The 14,988-nt window shown below is 37.5% G+C and overlaps 1 protein-coding gene across 1 annotated transcript; it reads left to right on the top strand.

The window, feature by feature from the left end:
* Positions 1 to 341: 341 nt before the first annotated feature.
* On the top strand, positions 342 to 9,411 carry LOC102804058 (3-hydroxyisobutyrate dehydrogenase, mitochondrial-like). Its single transcript, XM_085494689.1, has 5 exons — positions 342 to 437; positions 994 to 1,010; positions 3,417 to 3,670; positions 8,193 to 8,314; positions 9,245 to 9,411. Exons 1-5 carry the CDS (start codon positions 350 to 352, stop codon positions 9,409 to 9,411), a joined length of 648 nt encoding a protein of 215 aa, XP_085350815.1. The 5' UTR covers positions 342 to 349.
* Positions 9,412 to 14,988: the final 5,577 nt, after the last annotated feature.

A 14,988-nucleotide genomic window follows, 5' to 3' on the forward strand; every position in this document is an offset into this window, starting at 1 on the left:
CCAACAATGTGCAAATGTGAAAAACGGGCCAAATATTTGCATAGCGCATAAATACACGGGGACACACTACTGTATATATAGAACCAAATAAGGATTTACAATTCTATGATACGACTTGTGTCTTCGCTGAGCTGATAATTACATAGTCATACCCTAAGACCCGGTGAATATTAAACAATTGAATTTATTGTTTCTTTCACAAATTAACGAACCTTTAGCCTCGTGAATATCCGTGTGAAAAACAAAGCCAAGCAATTTATACTTTCGCAGTGCGAAGTCACAGTGAATTGAGGTCAATCTAAGGCCAAATGTCATTCTGCGACAACTCCCATAATCCTCTAGTTTCAAAATGGCGTCTCTGTGTAGAAGTGCACGCTTGTTGTCTTACCGTTTTGTCTGTTTCCATCGTACCCATGGCCCGGTTAGGACTTTTGCAGGTGCGTAAGGTGTATCTGTACTTGTGTGGTGCTGTGTGTACTCGTTTTGCAGTTGAGTACGTGTGTAAAGTGTGCACGTTCCGTTGACCCACTTTGGTGCGGTTCGCTCTTCAATAGTTGCTGGTCCCCTGATGTTGTCATTGGCACGTACTCCACAGAAACTGTACGACACTAGTATTAAAATTAACTTTTCTTAATCAAAGAATTGTCTCGCACTTTGAAACACCAACGACCCGTACTAGGATATGGCATTGTATAATTTACATCAAATCACGTGTACAATGCATCTATACCGGTAATTCAGCACAGATTGTTTAAATTATAGTCCGAAATATAATCTGATTAAGTTGATTATTGAATTTGTCTTCTGCTAAAAAAAAGTGGTTTACAGTATTATTACAATGTTTATAATAGGTTTATAATATTTGGTCTAATTAAAATTTCACTCATCTTCTCTGTGTTATACAGCAGTAAAACTTCATTTCATTCATTTTGTGTAACACACCATTCAACACCTGAATAATATTTTAATACATTTTTTTCCTTCTTTTTTCAGTTTCCAGCCAGAGTAAGGTATGTTAACCTGCTTTTTATCTTGATATTCACTGTGGAGGTCACTAAGGCCTAAAACAAAACTTGTGTTCATATCTTGATATCCAATGTGGTGGTCACTAAGGCCTAAAACAAAACTTGTGTTCATATCTTGATATCCAATGTGGTGGTCACTAAGGCCTAAAACAAAACTTGTGTTTCATATCTTGATATCCACTGTGGTGGTCACTAAGGCCTAAAACAAAACTTGTGTTTCTTATCTTGATATCCACTGTGGTGGTCACTAAGACCTAAAACAAAACTTTTGTTTCCATCACATTGGTACAATCACTCTGTTTGATAGTGTAAAGATTAATGCATCCTTGTTTGAAAGCCTCCATTGATATAATTCAAGACCAATCACTAGTAAATCAGTGTTCTCCCCAGGAATTTAAACCACTGTGGCGTCCTAATTTGTATATAATTTGCATATCATTTACATAATAATGGAAATTGACCAAAGCACATTTACACCCACACAATAAACAACACATATTTTCAAAAACAAAGTGGCAAATATTTATTTGCTTCACACAGTGTTATAAACACTTTTATTTTGGGCACTTTTGTAATATTAATGAGCTCCGTCACAGTGTAAATTTTTTTTTGGAGTCAAAATATTACGTTTCACAATTTAGAAGAGTTTGAATTTAAAAATGAAACATTCTCGAAATGCAAATGCTGCAAAATAAGAAAAAACAAATAAATTATTTACTATAAAATTCTCCTTCAAAATATCGACCACGTAATTATTTGGCGGATTGCTGGTTATTATTTTGACCATCAGCTTCTACAACGTTTACATTTACAGTATTAATGAATGAACAAATAACACTTCCAAACGATCATCAAAGTTACAATGTGACATAACTTGCTTCGCGATGTTATACACCGGTTATACCAATAATTCCTCTTAGTCAGTCATGATGCTGCGCAAAAATGAAATACCTCTTTTTTTTATATGAAAAAAACGTAAAATTTGAACTAGTTTTATAGGGAGTAATTATTTTTGATCACTCTATCACTGAAAAATACAGACCCGCCATGATAGTTGTGACGCATTAGTTGACCGGCATGTGTCCTTTGACCCGGTGGGTCAAAAACGCCATTTACCAATCAAAATGACACATGGTATTGCTGGTAGAACCCGAAGTTTTCCAAATGATCGTGATCATAAAAATTACATTGCGGAAGTAAAGCGATGTCGTAGCACGATGTGTTGGTATGGATTTCAGATAAAAACTGCATGATGGTTTTCGAAAGACGTGATTTGCAATTTTTAAAAGGTAAAATAGGGTCTTGAAAGAAGAGTTTTTACATGATTCACGATGATAACAGTTCAAATGTATTTTACCCAATCACGCAATAAACACGTTTTTTTTTTTGAGTAGCGTAAACTGATTGCGAATTCCGCTTTGCCCAGGTTACATCAGGGTGGAATTGATTTAGAAAGAATTTTAGCTTTGAATCTAAAGACTGCGTCTATCGTCAGAAAGTATTTACTTACAAACAAAGAGGTGCTAATTTCACAAATTGACTTGTATTGTTCAAAGCCGATACCACATCGCACGACTATGTCGACTATATTATTATCCATGACTGGCAGGATGCGTGTCGGTCGGTACGCAAGTATAATAACAATATGACAATAGTTCTGGTCGGAAGCGTTTCCGTGTGCTAATTTTGAGTGCCGGTCGAGCCGACCAGCGTGACCAAGATCCCAATGAAAAAAGCACTGTGGCGGTCTTGCTAATCACCGTGGTGGTGTCAGACTGGTGTGGCGGCAAATCGAAGCACTGTGGCGGGCACGCTGTTTACATCCTGGGGAGAACACTGAGTAACATAGTGGTTGTCACATTAGACTCAACGTTGGTAGACCCAAGTTCAAATCCTACCTTAAGCCTCCATTGATATTTTTCAAAACCAATCACTAGTAACATAGTGGTTGTCACATTAGACTCATGATTGGTAGACCCAAGTTTAAATCCTACCTTAGGCTGAAAAGAAAATAAGTTGGAACATACACTGGTTGAGTGTGCCACAGACTCAATGGGAAGGCCAATTCCACTGGCGAAGATTTATTCACCAACAATTGATTAAGGTCCGCAGGTGCTTGTGTTTGACCGAGCCTGGTTGAAGCCAGGATAGCGCATTAAAATTGCCATTTGACAGAGAGATGGCCACACAGCCTTGTCATGTAGTCCCAAACATGAATATGACTTCTGTGGCAAAAATGCACTGCAATGTATGTGTCAGTACTAGCACTTGCAATTTGCACATACAAAAAAAATCAGGAGGAAAAACAGTGACATTCAAAGTTCTGAACTGTTATGTGTTAGTTATTTATTAATGTGTTAATTATTGTTTATTGTAAATTAAATTTTTCAGGCAAATGGTTCACCTGTAGGATTCATAGGTTTAGGTAACATGGGAGGACCCATGGCACAGAATTTGATAAAACACGGTTACGCACTCGTTGTTTACGATGTCTACCCCGAAGCTATAACACCCATACAAGACTTAGGAGCACAGGTAGCAGAATCACCGGCTGAAGTTGCACAGCGTACAGATCGAATTATAACAATGTTACCATCTAGTCCACATGTACAGAGTGTATATGCAGGAAGTGATGGCATATTAAGGTAATTGGTCAATATGGAGTTCATTATATAATATTGGTTCATATAAAGTTCATTATTAGTCAATATGGATCTGATTATTTTTCACATTTGTACATTCTTGGCCCATGTGGAGTTTATATTGGTTCATATAGAACTCATTATTGGCCTGTATGGAGTTTATATTGGTTCATATGGAGTTCATTATTGGCCCATAAGGAGTTTATATTGGTTCATATGGAGTTCATTATTTAAACAATATTAAACGAACCCGCCAACCCATAATGAGCAAAATAACATTTTGTTTGACATCACCAAGCAGGTATATGGAGTACAAAGTTTGCTTGAGTTTATTATGGGTTGGCAAAGAGTTCATTATTGTTGTTATTTTGTAGCGTGGTCAATACCAGGGATTTGGTGCCACTAAAATACAGAAAACTTGGAAAAAAGTTTCACAATCACTGGCCCATGATAAATAAAAATGTAAAGTAATTTAAATTTATCACATATTAAATATATTTTAAATTATTTAAAGTGGACAACTGACTGATGCGTGGAGTGGTGTAGCATTGTAGTGAATGCCAAAAAGATGTGTATGCTGTCTCGGTGCAGACCACTGCCTTGCACTCCTATACGCTGTCTTGGTGCAGACCACTGCCTTGCACTCCTATACACTGTCTCAGTGCAGACCACTGCCTTGCACTCCTATACACTGTCTCAGTGCAGACCACTGCCTTGCACTCCTATAACTGTCTCAGTGCAGACCACTGCCTTGCACTCCTGTACACTGTCTCGGTGCAGACTACTGCCTTGCACTCCTGTACACTGTCTCGGTGCAGACCACTGCCTTGCACTCCTATACACTGTCTCGGTGCAGACCACTGCCTTGCACTCCTATACACTGTCTCGGTGCAGACCACTGCCTTGCACTCCTATACGCTGTCTCAGTGCAGACCACTCCCTTGCACTCCAATACACTGTCTCAGTGCAGACCACTGCCTTGCACTCCAATACACTGTCTCAGTGCAGACCACTGCCTTGCACTCCTATACACTGTCTCAGTGCAGACCACTGCCTTGCACTCCTATAACTGTCTCAGTGCAGACCACTGCCTTGCACTCCTGTACACTGTCTCGGTGCAGACCACTGCCTTGCACTCCTATACACTGTCTCAGTGCAGACCACTGCCTTGCACTCCTATAACTGTCTCAGTGCAGACCACTGCCTTGCACTCCTGTACACTGTCTCGGTGCAGACCACTGCCTTGCACTCCTGTACACTGTCTCGGTGCAGACCACTGCCTTGCACTCCTATACACTGTCTCAGTGCAGACCACTGCCTTGCACTCCTATACACTGTCTCAGTGCAGACCACTGCCTTGCTCTCCTATACGCTGTCTCGGTGCAGACCACTGCCTTGCACTCCTATTCACTGTCTCAGTGCAGACCACTGCCTTGCTCTCCTATACACTGTCTCAGTGCAGACCACTCCCTTGCACTCCTATACACTGTCTCGGTGCAGACCACTGCCTTGCACTCCTATACACTGTCTCAGGGCAGACCACTGCCTTGCACTCCTATACACTGTCTCGGTGCAGACCACTGCCTTGCACTCCTATACGCTGGTATGTGTGTACGCGCCTAGTTCTCCCAGATCGTCTGTGCAGATTGACTGTCTGTAACCTGGCTACAAAACTCATTTCGCCCAACCTCACGCTCGCTTCTGCTTATCAATCGTTTATTTTTTACACTCGCTTTTGTGGCCATTTGTTTAATTGAACCGGACAATTTTTGCTTTATTTTTGACACAAACAAGGAAATATAGCCCACTCACTCGCATTTAAAATTCAGACTACCAAAACATTTCTGAGGTTCACATTGACTTATAATTGTCTTTCTGGTTTTCATAGATGTTGAACAGCTGTCATAAGTTCAAATACTTTTTGTTTCAACTACAGTCAAACCTGTGTTAACGACCACCTGTGCAGAGCGGCCACCTGATCATAGTGACCACCTTAGTACAGTCCCTTCACAATTTACACGTTAAAGACACTGGATATAGCGACCACCTGTCCAACGCGACCAGCGACCACCCTATTGTAGACCTATTCACACTTTAACCTTTGTATAACGACCACCAACATTTCCATCAGACGATCTCAGAAAAAAGACAATAGCTACTTGCGAATCGCTAACAGGAAAGTGGCCATATGTTACGTTCAGATTACCGAGTACGCAATCTTTAGGGCTAATACTAATAGACAGGGATGTCCATCGCAACTTGGTTTGTGAAGTTGCGAAAAAGTAAATAAAAAAGTTGAATATCAACTGAATGTAACGTCTGGAGACTGGAAAGATTTTAACAACAAATTATAACAGTTTCATTCAAAGTTTGAAATGAAAAACTAGCTTGTTTCCGATCGGTACTATACTATCAATCCCCAGCCGGCCAGCAGCACTTCTGTGGACTGTCTCGCACATGAAGAGCAAATTCCTCCCGTCTCGAAAACAAGAAAAATGAACCAGTTTTATTAAGAGAGATGTTTTATTTACCTTGTCGACATGAAATATCCAAACAAAATAACAAAACATTCGTTTATTTCGTTTACATCGCGGGATTGCAAAATCAGACCTATTTTGGTCGCTATGTTGTTTGTTGTTGATTGTTATAAACTATGCTAATGAAGCTAGCGCAATCGAGAAAATTTGTTTCATTTGGGCAGTTTTGACACGTCGATGCTTGCAACAAATAACTGTAAAATTGCGTGTACGATCATCATGTTTCATTTCCGGTTCGTTTGACTTTCTGATTCAACACCGAGAGTTGGAGCAATGGTTATGAGTTTGGTAAATTTTGTTTATTACCAATGCTTCTTCATTTTTAATGCTTGTTTGTTTGTTTTTTCAAAAACGGCAACTTTGCCTGTGCATTTTGTCACAGTGTACAATTGACAATACTAACAATGGGACTGATTACCGCCTGTGATGGAATATGTGTAAGAGACTGGGGAATAAGTCTGCATGGCGAGAGTGTGAAAGTCCGAGCTGAAACGCCTATGCGGCCGATCGTTGACAATCGTTCTCGTGCATTAAATACACCAATGAATCCATGGGCAGAATCATTTGGTTTCAGTGAATTTACATGATATAATTTGTAGTAAAAAAGTAAAGCTGTGTAATTATCCAGATGAAATTGAGTGACTTTTATTAAAAAAAGACCTATTCATTGTACAATGTGTAGGTTTGTTTTTATGTTTTGCTTATGATCTCCCTTAAAATTCCCGCCCTAATTAATATTCATGATTGAATGAATAAATTAGGCCACCTCCATATAAAGACCACCTGTCTATAAAGGACAGTTTGGCTCAGTCCACTGACTGTCCGTTAAAGACAGGTTTGACTGTATCTTTAATTATATGCACGCAATCTGACCCTTTGACATAGATTTGGCTGGGATTCAATTTTATTTTAAACAATATTCTGATGTCACGCACCGCTACAAAATGTATTTCAACACAAGTACGAAATAGTTGTCATGGTTTCCTTTATTGAATTTTGGATACAATTTGTATAGTTATTGATGTTTCCCCCAAAGGCGAAGACAAGTCTAAGGACTATGAAGCTAAATAGCAGTTCAATATAGGTTTATATGAAGTTCAATATAGGTTTATATGGAGTTCAATATTGGTTTATATGGAGTTCAATATTGGTTTATATGGGGTTCAATATTGGTTTATATGGAGTTCATTATTGGTTTATATGGAGTTCAATATAGGTTTATATGGAGTTCAATATTGGTTTATATGGAGTTCATTATTGGTTGATATGGAGTTCAATATTGGTTTATATGGAGTTCAATATTGGTTCATATGGAGTTCAATATAGGTTTATATGGGGTTCAATATTGGTTTATATGGAGTTCAATATTGGTTTATATGGGGTTCAATATTGGTTTATATGGAGTTAATTATTGGTTTATATGGAGTTCAATATAGGTTTATATGGAGTTCAATATTGGTTTATATGGAGTTCATTATTGGTTGATATGGAGTTCAATATTGGTTTATATGGAGTTCATTATTGGTTTATATGGAGTTCAATATTGGTTTATATGGAGCTCAATATTGGTTTATATGGAGTTCAATATTGGTTTATATGGAGTTCATTATTGGTTTATATGGAGTTTATTATTGGTTTATATGGAGTTCAATATTGGTTGATATGGGGTTCAATATTGGTTGATATGGGGTTCAATATTGGTTGATATGGAGTTCAATATTGGTTGATATGGGGTTCAATATTGGTTTATATGGGGTTTAATATTGGTTTATATGGGGTTTAATATTGGTTTATATGGGGTTCAATATTGGTTTATATGGGGTTCATTAATTTATTGGTCCATAAATATAATTTATTGTTAGAATTTTTTTTTACTAACTGCCCTGCTCCGAATTTCACATCATGTGTACATGTGTGCAAAGCTAAGGTCATTTATTAAATGATATGGAAATAACATTTTCTGTAATTATATATTTTTTATTCAACAGTTCTGTGAAGCAAGGCAGTTTATTGATTGACAATAGTACAATAGATCCCGCAGTGTCTAAAGATATGGCAGCATTGGCTGAGAAAAAAGGCTGTGTGTTTATGGATGCACCAGTGTCTGGAGGTATGTGTTATACTAAGAAGATTCAAACCAAATTGAAATGTTCAAATTGAATTGAAATATTCAAACCGAATTGAAATATTCAAATTGAATTGAAATATTCAAACCAAATTGAAATATTCAAATTAAATTGAAACATTCAAATTAAATTGAAATACCCAAACCAAATTAAAATATTCAAATTAAATTGAAATATTTGAATTGAAACATTCAAACCAGATTGAAATATTCAAACCAAATTAAAATATTCAAATTAAATTGAAATATTCAAACCAAATTGAAATGTCTATGTTCATTAAAGTGAGCACAGCAAAAGCTGCTAAACCCTGCATGGCATTATCTTGAATCCTGTGTGAAGCACACAATGTGAGTCTTTGCAGTTACCCTGTCTGTATGTGTGCGTGTGTGGTAACAACGTTGTGACGACTTCAATTTAACTTTACACCGACTTGTGACGACAAGACGTACATTGTGACGACCCTGACTATTTTCATAATTAATATTAATATTTAATCAAATTTAAGTCAAGTTTCCGAAGCTTAGGTTTAGTAAAGGGGGAAGATATGGTTCAATTTATATATTCAAGTTTTGTTTAATTAAAACGCAACCCTATATAGGAATGCGTTTTAATTGAGTTCATATCGCAACTATATTAAGTTATTTCAACTATATTAAAAGTTAATCCAATATGTGTTGTTAAAACGATGGTAAGACGTGTATGTGTCTGTCCGTTCCAATGATATCTCAAGAACCGTAGGTTGGTTTTTAATAAAACTTGGTGCATAGATGCATTGATAAAATTCACTCACAACTTGTTTCTTGTGTGGAGGCTATGAAAGCTGCAACATTATTGTTCACTAACAACTCGTTATTTCAAATGTGGGGGCTGCAATAATTGCAATGTTAACATTCACTCATAAATTGTTATTCCAGGTGTAGGGGCTGCGAAAGCTGCAACGTTAACGTTCATGGTCGGTGGAAAAGAAACAGAGTTTCCAGCAGCAGAAGAGATTTTGAAATGTATGGGGAAAAATGTAGTACACTGTGGACCAGTAGGAACTGGTGAGGTAAGATTAATAATTATTGAGTTGACTGCTTGATAGCCAATCAAAATTCAATTTTCGACACACAGTATGTGACATGCTATTTTTAGTTCCCGTTTGGACACAGTTTGACCTTCGTGCGTGTGTCAGCAGTCCGAAAACGGGGACTTATTTTTCGACCTCCGTGTGTTCGTGTGTGGGTTCATGCGTCCGTCCATGCGTCCGAACCTGTATCTTAGAAATTACAATCAAACTTTACACATACATCATACATGACATTATACATATGTATGTCAATTTGTTTCACGATCTGATTCAAGATGGACGAATGGCCATTTTTGTTCTAAAAATCATCAAAATCAAGCATTTCTCGGCTGTTTACAGATGGATTTTGTTCAAAGTTGGTATATACGTTGAACATTATAGGACCTTGATACACATGATTTTGTTTTCAGATAAGATTCAAAATGGCCGACTGGTGGTCATTTTGTTTTAATAAATGTGGTTCTAGTGCCATATCTCTGACTTGCTGTGACTGATTATGTTCAAATTTTCAATATTCGTTATGCATCATGTCATAGATATACAGATATATGGGTTTTACGATCCTACTAAAAATGGCTGAATGGTGGCCATTTTTGTGCTAAAAAATCATCAAATATCAAGCATTTCTAGCATTTATGGATGGATTTTGTTCAAACTTGGTACATATATTAGACATTACGGGTTCCTGATGCATGTTATTTTATTTTTTAGATCGGATTCAGAATGGCTGACTAGTGGCCATTTTGTTTTAATGAATGGGCTTCTAGAGCCATATCTCTGACATGCTTTGACTGACTATATTCAAATTTTATATTTTCATTATACTTGTACTCAAAATGGCTGATTTTGTTTTTATTAATGCTGTTCCAGAGCAATATCTCTCAATACTCATTTGACGATCAGATACAAATGTCAATCATTTTAATGTTAAACAATCATCATAATCATATTCCTGACATGTTTATATTCTAGCTATATTACTATAAACAAAACTATATTTCTTAAATTTGATAACTAACAGGGACTGTGCCATGCATGGCTTGTTTTAGCTGGAATTAATTTTGGCTGAAAAGACAATTTGGGTGTTTTGTATGAAATTTATTTTCATTGATTTTTGACAAGTTGAATGTAAAATAAATAGTACCGTTAAAATCCTAATATAAACCGCATACATATTAGTAACCGCACCCCCGATTTCGGCTTCAGGGTTAAAGAGTTCTTAACAAAAATTGAAAAGTACCTACTACTTACCGCACCCCCAATTCAACAAGACCGTGTCTGACTTTGTTTCGACCAGCTGGTCCAAACAGCATTGTTCCTAATCCTATTCATTTGTTTCGACAACATGCCTAAAAATATTCACACCTCTTTATTGTTCAGCAGTGATAAGATGTCAGACACGCTGTGAAACTGCTTTTGTTCTTGCAACAACCTTTGTCAAAACTCTTATGAATACGTCGCAAGTTTTTGACAATGAGCTGTTATCACCGTAAAACTGTTAAATTCTTTTTCGATGCTCAGTTTATCTTTTGAAAACAACTGATTTCTTGATTTAAAAAAAAATCATGTCGTTTTCCCACGGAAGTCAAAGCCAAAAGATCGCACTACATTATCGGTAAATCTCTTTCGTGTTGTGTTCACCATGAGGTCGCTGAACTGTCATTAACATGTTCAAGGTAATTTGAACACGTGGGCACCATCCAGCATTTTGATTGGTTAATTAGCGACTTGACCTATCTGGTCAAGATACATGTCTCGTGTGCATTCAAATAACAAGGCGGATATCGTGTTGCATCAATCGTTTACATGTGACCGAAAGAATTCGCTTAGGATGAAACTAAGTTGAATTTTACTTGCATTTCATAACAATTCAACGAATTTATTTTTCGTGCATTATTATAATAACCACTGAGTAATAATCAACAATTTCAACACTTCGAAAACAAGAAAGTTATTCACTTGTGAGCCGAAGCATGGCTGGATTGCATTACCGTACCCACAATACCGTACTTTTTTAGTAACCGTGCTGTACCATGATCATTTTCTACTAAGCAGTGCATTCATGTTTGTTTTTATTTGAAACTTCTGTCAGAATATATTTTCCGTTACGAAGAAAATTAAAAATATACTGAATATTTTTTTTTATCACATGAACAGTTTTTAGTCCCCATTCGGACGAAGTCCGAAAACGGGGACTTATAATTCTGTCTCCGTCCGTCCGTGTGTCCGTGCGTCTGTGCGTCCGTCCGGAGTCATATCTCAGAATCCCTTGGACCGATTCTGTTCATTCTTTGCATGTGCCTAGTACTTTATGTGGGACATGTGCACATGCAGTGGTTTAGCGATTCGATTCAAAATGGCCAACTGGCAGCCATCTTGTTTTTTGAAAATGTTGTATTTTGGACATGCTTTGTCAGTTTTCATTCAAACTTGGTACATAGATTATACATGTTAGGATACATGTCCATGATGATTTATTTCTCAATTGGATCAAAGATGGCCGACTGGCAGCTATCTTGTTTTTTGAAAATGTCGTATTTTGGACATGCTTTGTCAGTTTTCATTCAAATTTAGTACAGAGATCATACATGTTAGGATACATGTCCCCGACCGTCCGTGAGTTCCTGAGGAAGTCCATCCGACCGTCCGTGTGTTCGTCTGTCTGTGCGTCAGTCTATCCAATGTCATATTTCAGAATCCTGTGGACCGATTCCGTTCATTCTTTGCATGTGCCTAGTACCATATGTGGGACACAGGGTTCTCCCCAGGGCTTTTTAGCGCCGAGGTCCGCGGCGCTATACCTGTGAATCTCGGCGCTTCACTTGGGACCTCGTCGCTATGTGTTCCCACCTCGGCGCTTGATTTCCTATTTGACATGCCAATATCAGATGTGAAAAAGCTTTGTTCGCCACGCTGGTCTGCCCCGACCGTCACTCAAAATTAGTGACCACCACGGAAATGCTTCCGACGAGGACTATTGTCTGATTGTTGGTATAATTACGTACCGACCGACACGCATCCTGCCAGTCGTGGATTATAATTTATAAACAATAGACCTAGTCGCACGATACGTAGCGGCTAGTCAAATTTGTGGAATTAGCACCTCTTTGTTTGTAAGTAAATACTTTCTGCGATAGACACAGTCTTTAGATTGAAAGCTAAAATTATTTCAAAATCAATTCCACCTCGATATAACATGGTCAAATCGGAGTTCACGATCAGTTTACGCTACTCAAGAAAAAAACAACGTGTTTATTGCGTGATTTGGTAAAATACATTTGAACTGTTATCATTGCGAATCATGTAAAAACTCTTCTTTCAAGACCTAATTTACCTTTTAAAAATTGCAAATCACCTCTTTCGAAAGCTGTCATGCAGTTTTCAATTGAAATCGATGCCAACACATCGTGCTACGACATCGCTTTACTTCCGCAATGTAATTTTTATGATCACTACCATTCGAAAAACTTTGGGTTCTACCGGCATTACCATGCGGCATTTTGATTGGTTAATGGAATTCTTGATCCATCGGGTCAAAGAACACATGCTAATGTTTCACAAACATCATGGCGGGTCTGTTTTTTTTTACCGAAGCGATCAAGTGATCAAAAATAATCGCTCCCGATAAAAATAAGTCTAATTTTACTTACATTTCATATCAAAAAAAAAGAAGTAAAATTTGTTGAGGAATTATTGCTATAACTGGTGTATAACATGGCCAAGTAAGTTATGTCACGTCGTAACTTTGATGATCGTTTTGAAGCTTTATTTGTCCGCTCATTACTGTAATTGTAAACGTTTTAGAAGTTGATGGTACGAATAATAAATTACAACAATACGTCAATTAATTATGTGATCGATTTTTTGAAGGAGAATGTTTTTGGAGTGAATAAAATTATGAGATTCGTGAACATAAATCTGGCTTAACGTTTTGAATGCGTTTCCTTCAACGTTTTACAAAACAATTAAATTGCAACAATAATGTATTTGTGTTTGTTTTTAGTCTGTAGCATTTGTATTTCGAGAATGTTTCAAACTCTTCTAAATTGTGAAACATAATGTGTTGATTCCATTAAAAAAAAATATTTGCCCTGTGACTGAGCTCACTAATATTCATAATTGTAAATAAGTTCTGTTAATCAATGAAGGAAAGATATGTAAATGATATGCAAATTATTATGCAAATTAGCCCCGGCGCTATGCATTTTTTCTGGGGAGAACCCTGGGACATATGCACATGCAGTGATTTAGCGATTCGTCAGTTGTCAATCAAACTTGGTACATAGATTATACATGTTAGGATACATGTCCATGACGATTTATTTCGCAATTGGATCAAAGATGGTCGACTGGCAGGCATCTTGTTTTTGTTTTTTTATGCGGTATCTTGGATGTGCTCTGTCAGTTTTCATTCAAATTTGGCACATACATGTACTTTATACATGTTAGGATGCATATCCATGACAATTTGTTTCAAAATCTGGTCAAGGATGGCCGATTGACAACCATCTGACTTTTTGGCCTTACTACTATATTTCCACAATTTATGTACCATTTTCATTCGTATTTGGCACATACATCATACTTATCAGTGTGTTTCATAATCAGATCAAAGATGGCTGAATAATGGCTGTTTTTATTTTGGCCATATTACTATGACACGAAACATGTGTTTTCATGTAAATAAACAATCTGTTGTATACGCAACTTGGAACTCAAGTTTCAAGGACACGCTTGTGACAACCCCTCTGTTTTAATATGACGAGCACAAAGAGAACTTAACGGGGACTGTGTCATTTTCAATGACTTGTTTTGATTGACTGTGAGGTGACACTTATCCTCTTCCCCGACACCTAATTTGGAGTTACGCCTACAGTGTATATTCAAAAGATTGTACGATGTATTGTTCATTTTATGCATGTGTTGTGGAAAATTCACTACGTTCAATTACCCACCGTAGACTCCGGTCAGTCAAAATGACTATTTTGAACTGTGTAGGCATTAATCAGCGATTCTGCCAATGACGAAGAGATAGAATCTAGGTCAGGGGAAGCCCTGTGACCCCAGGATTCTTTTCCCTTACGTCACGAAACACGTGACCGAGCTCAAATTGCGGCGCCATCAGGGCTGGATATCCACTCTGCTTCTTTTCCGCATCGAGTGGAGATAAAGTTTAGTGAGCTCTGCCTGGATCGCTTGCTTTTTTCCTGTTCGGCATCCAACTTTGTTGCTGGTAGGATAAGTTCTCCTTGTCATTTTTACCTTTGTGTCGTTTTCCTCCTTGTGTGTAGTATTTTTCACAACAAAGAAATAAAACCCGGGCGACGTAGCTTAATCACTTGTTGGTTTCGTTACGTCTCCTTTCCTACTGTAATTCACTTCGCTCATGCATGTCATCTTCTTTTTATGCTTGATCTATGTATTTAGAAATGAATAGATGTAATGACAGCATCAGGTGTCACTGCCGTTTTTTTTTTTTTGGTCTCCTCGTGTTTTGAATCGACTGTGCAGTGGTTATATTCAGAATTTACCAGCATAGAACCCGCATCCGAAATACTTTTGTCGTAGCTGGGTTCGGGGTTCTTGCCG

Source organism: Saccoglossus kowalevskii, chromosome 20 (genome assembly GCF_978046115.1).
Source record: "Saccoglossus kowalevskii chromosome 20, keSacKowa6.1, whole genome shotgun sequence".
In the NCBI taxonomy this organism is placed as follows: Eukaryota; Metazoa; Hemichordata; class Enteropneusta; family Harrimaniidae; genus Saccoglossus; species Saccoglossus kowalevskii.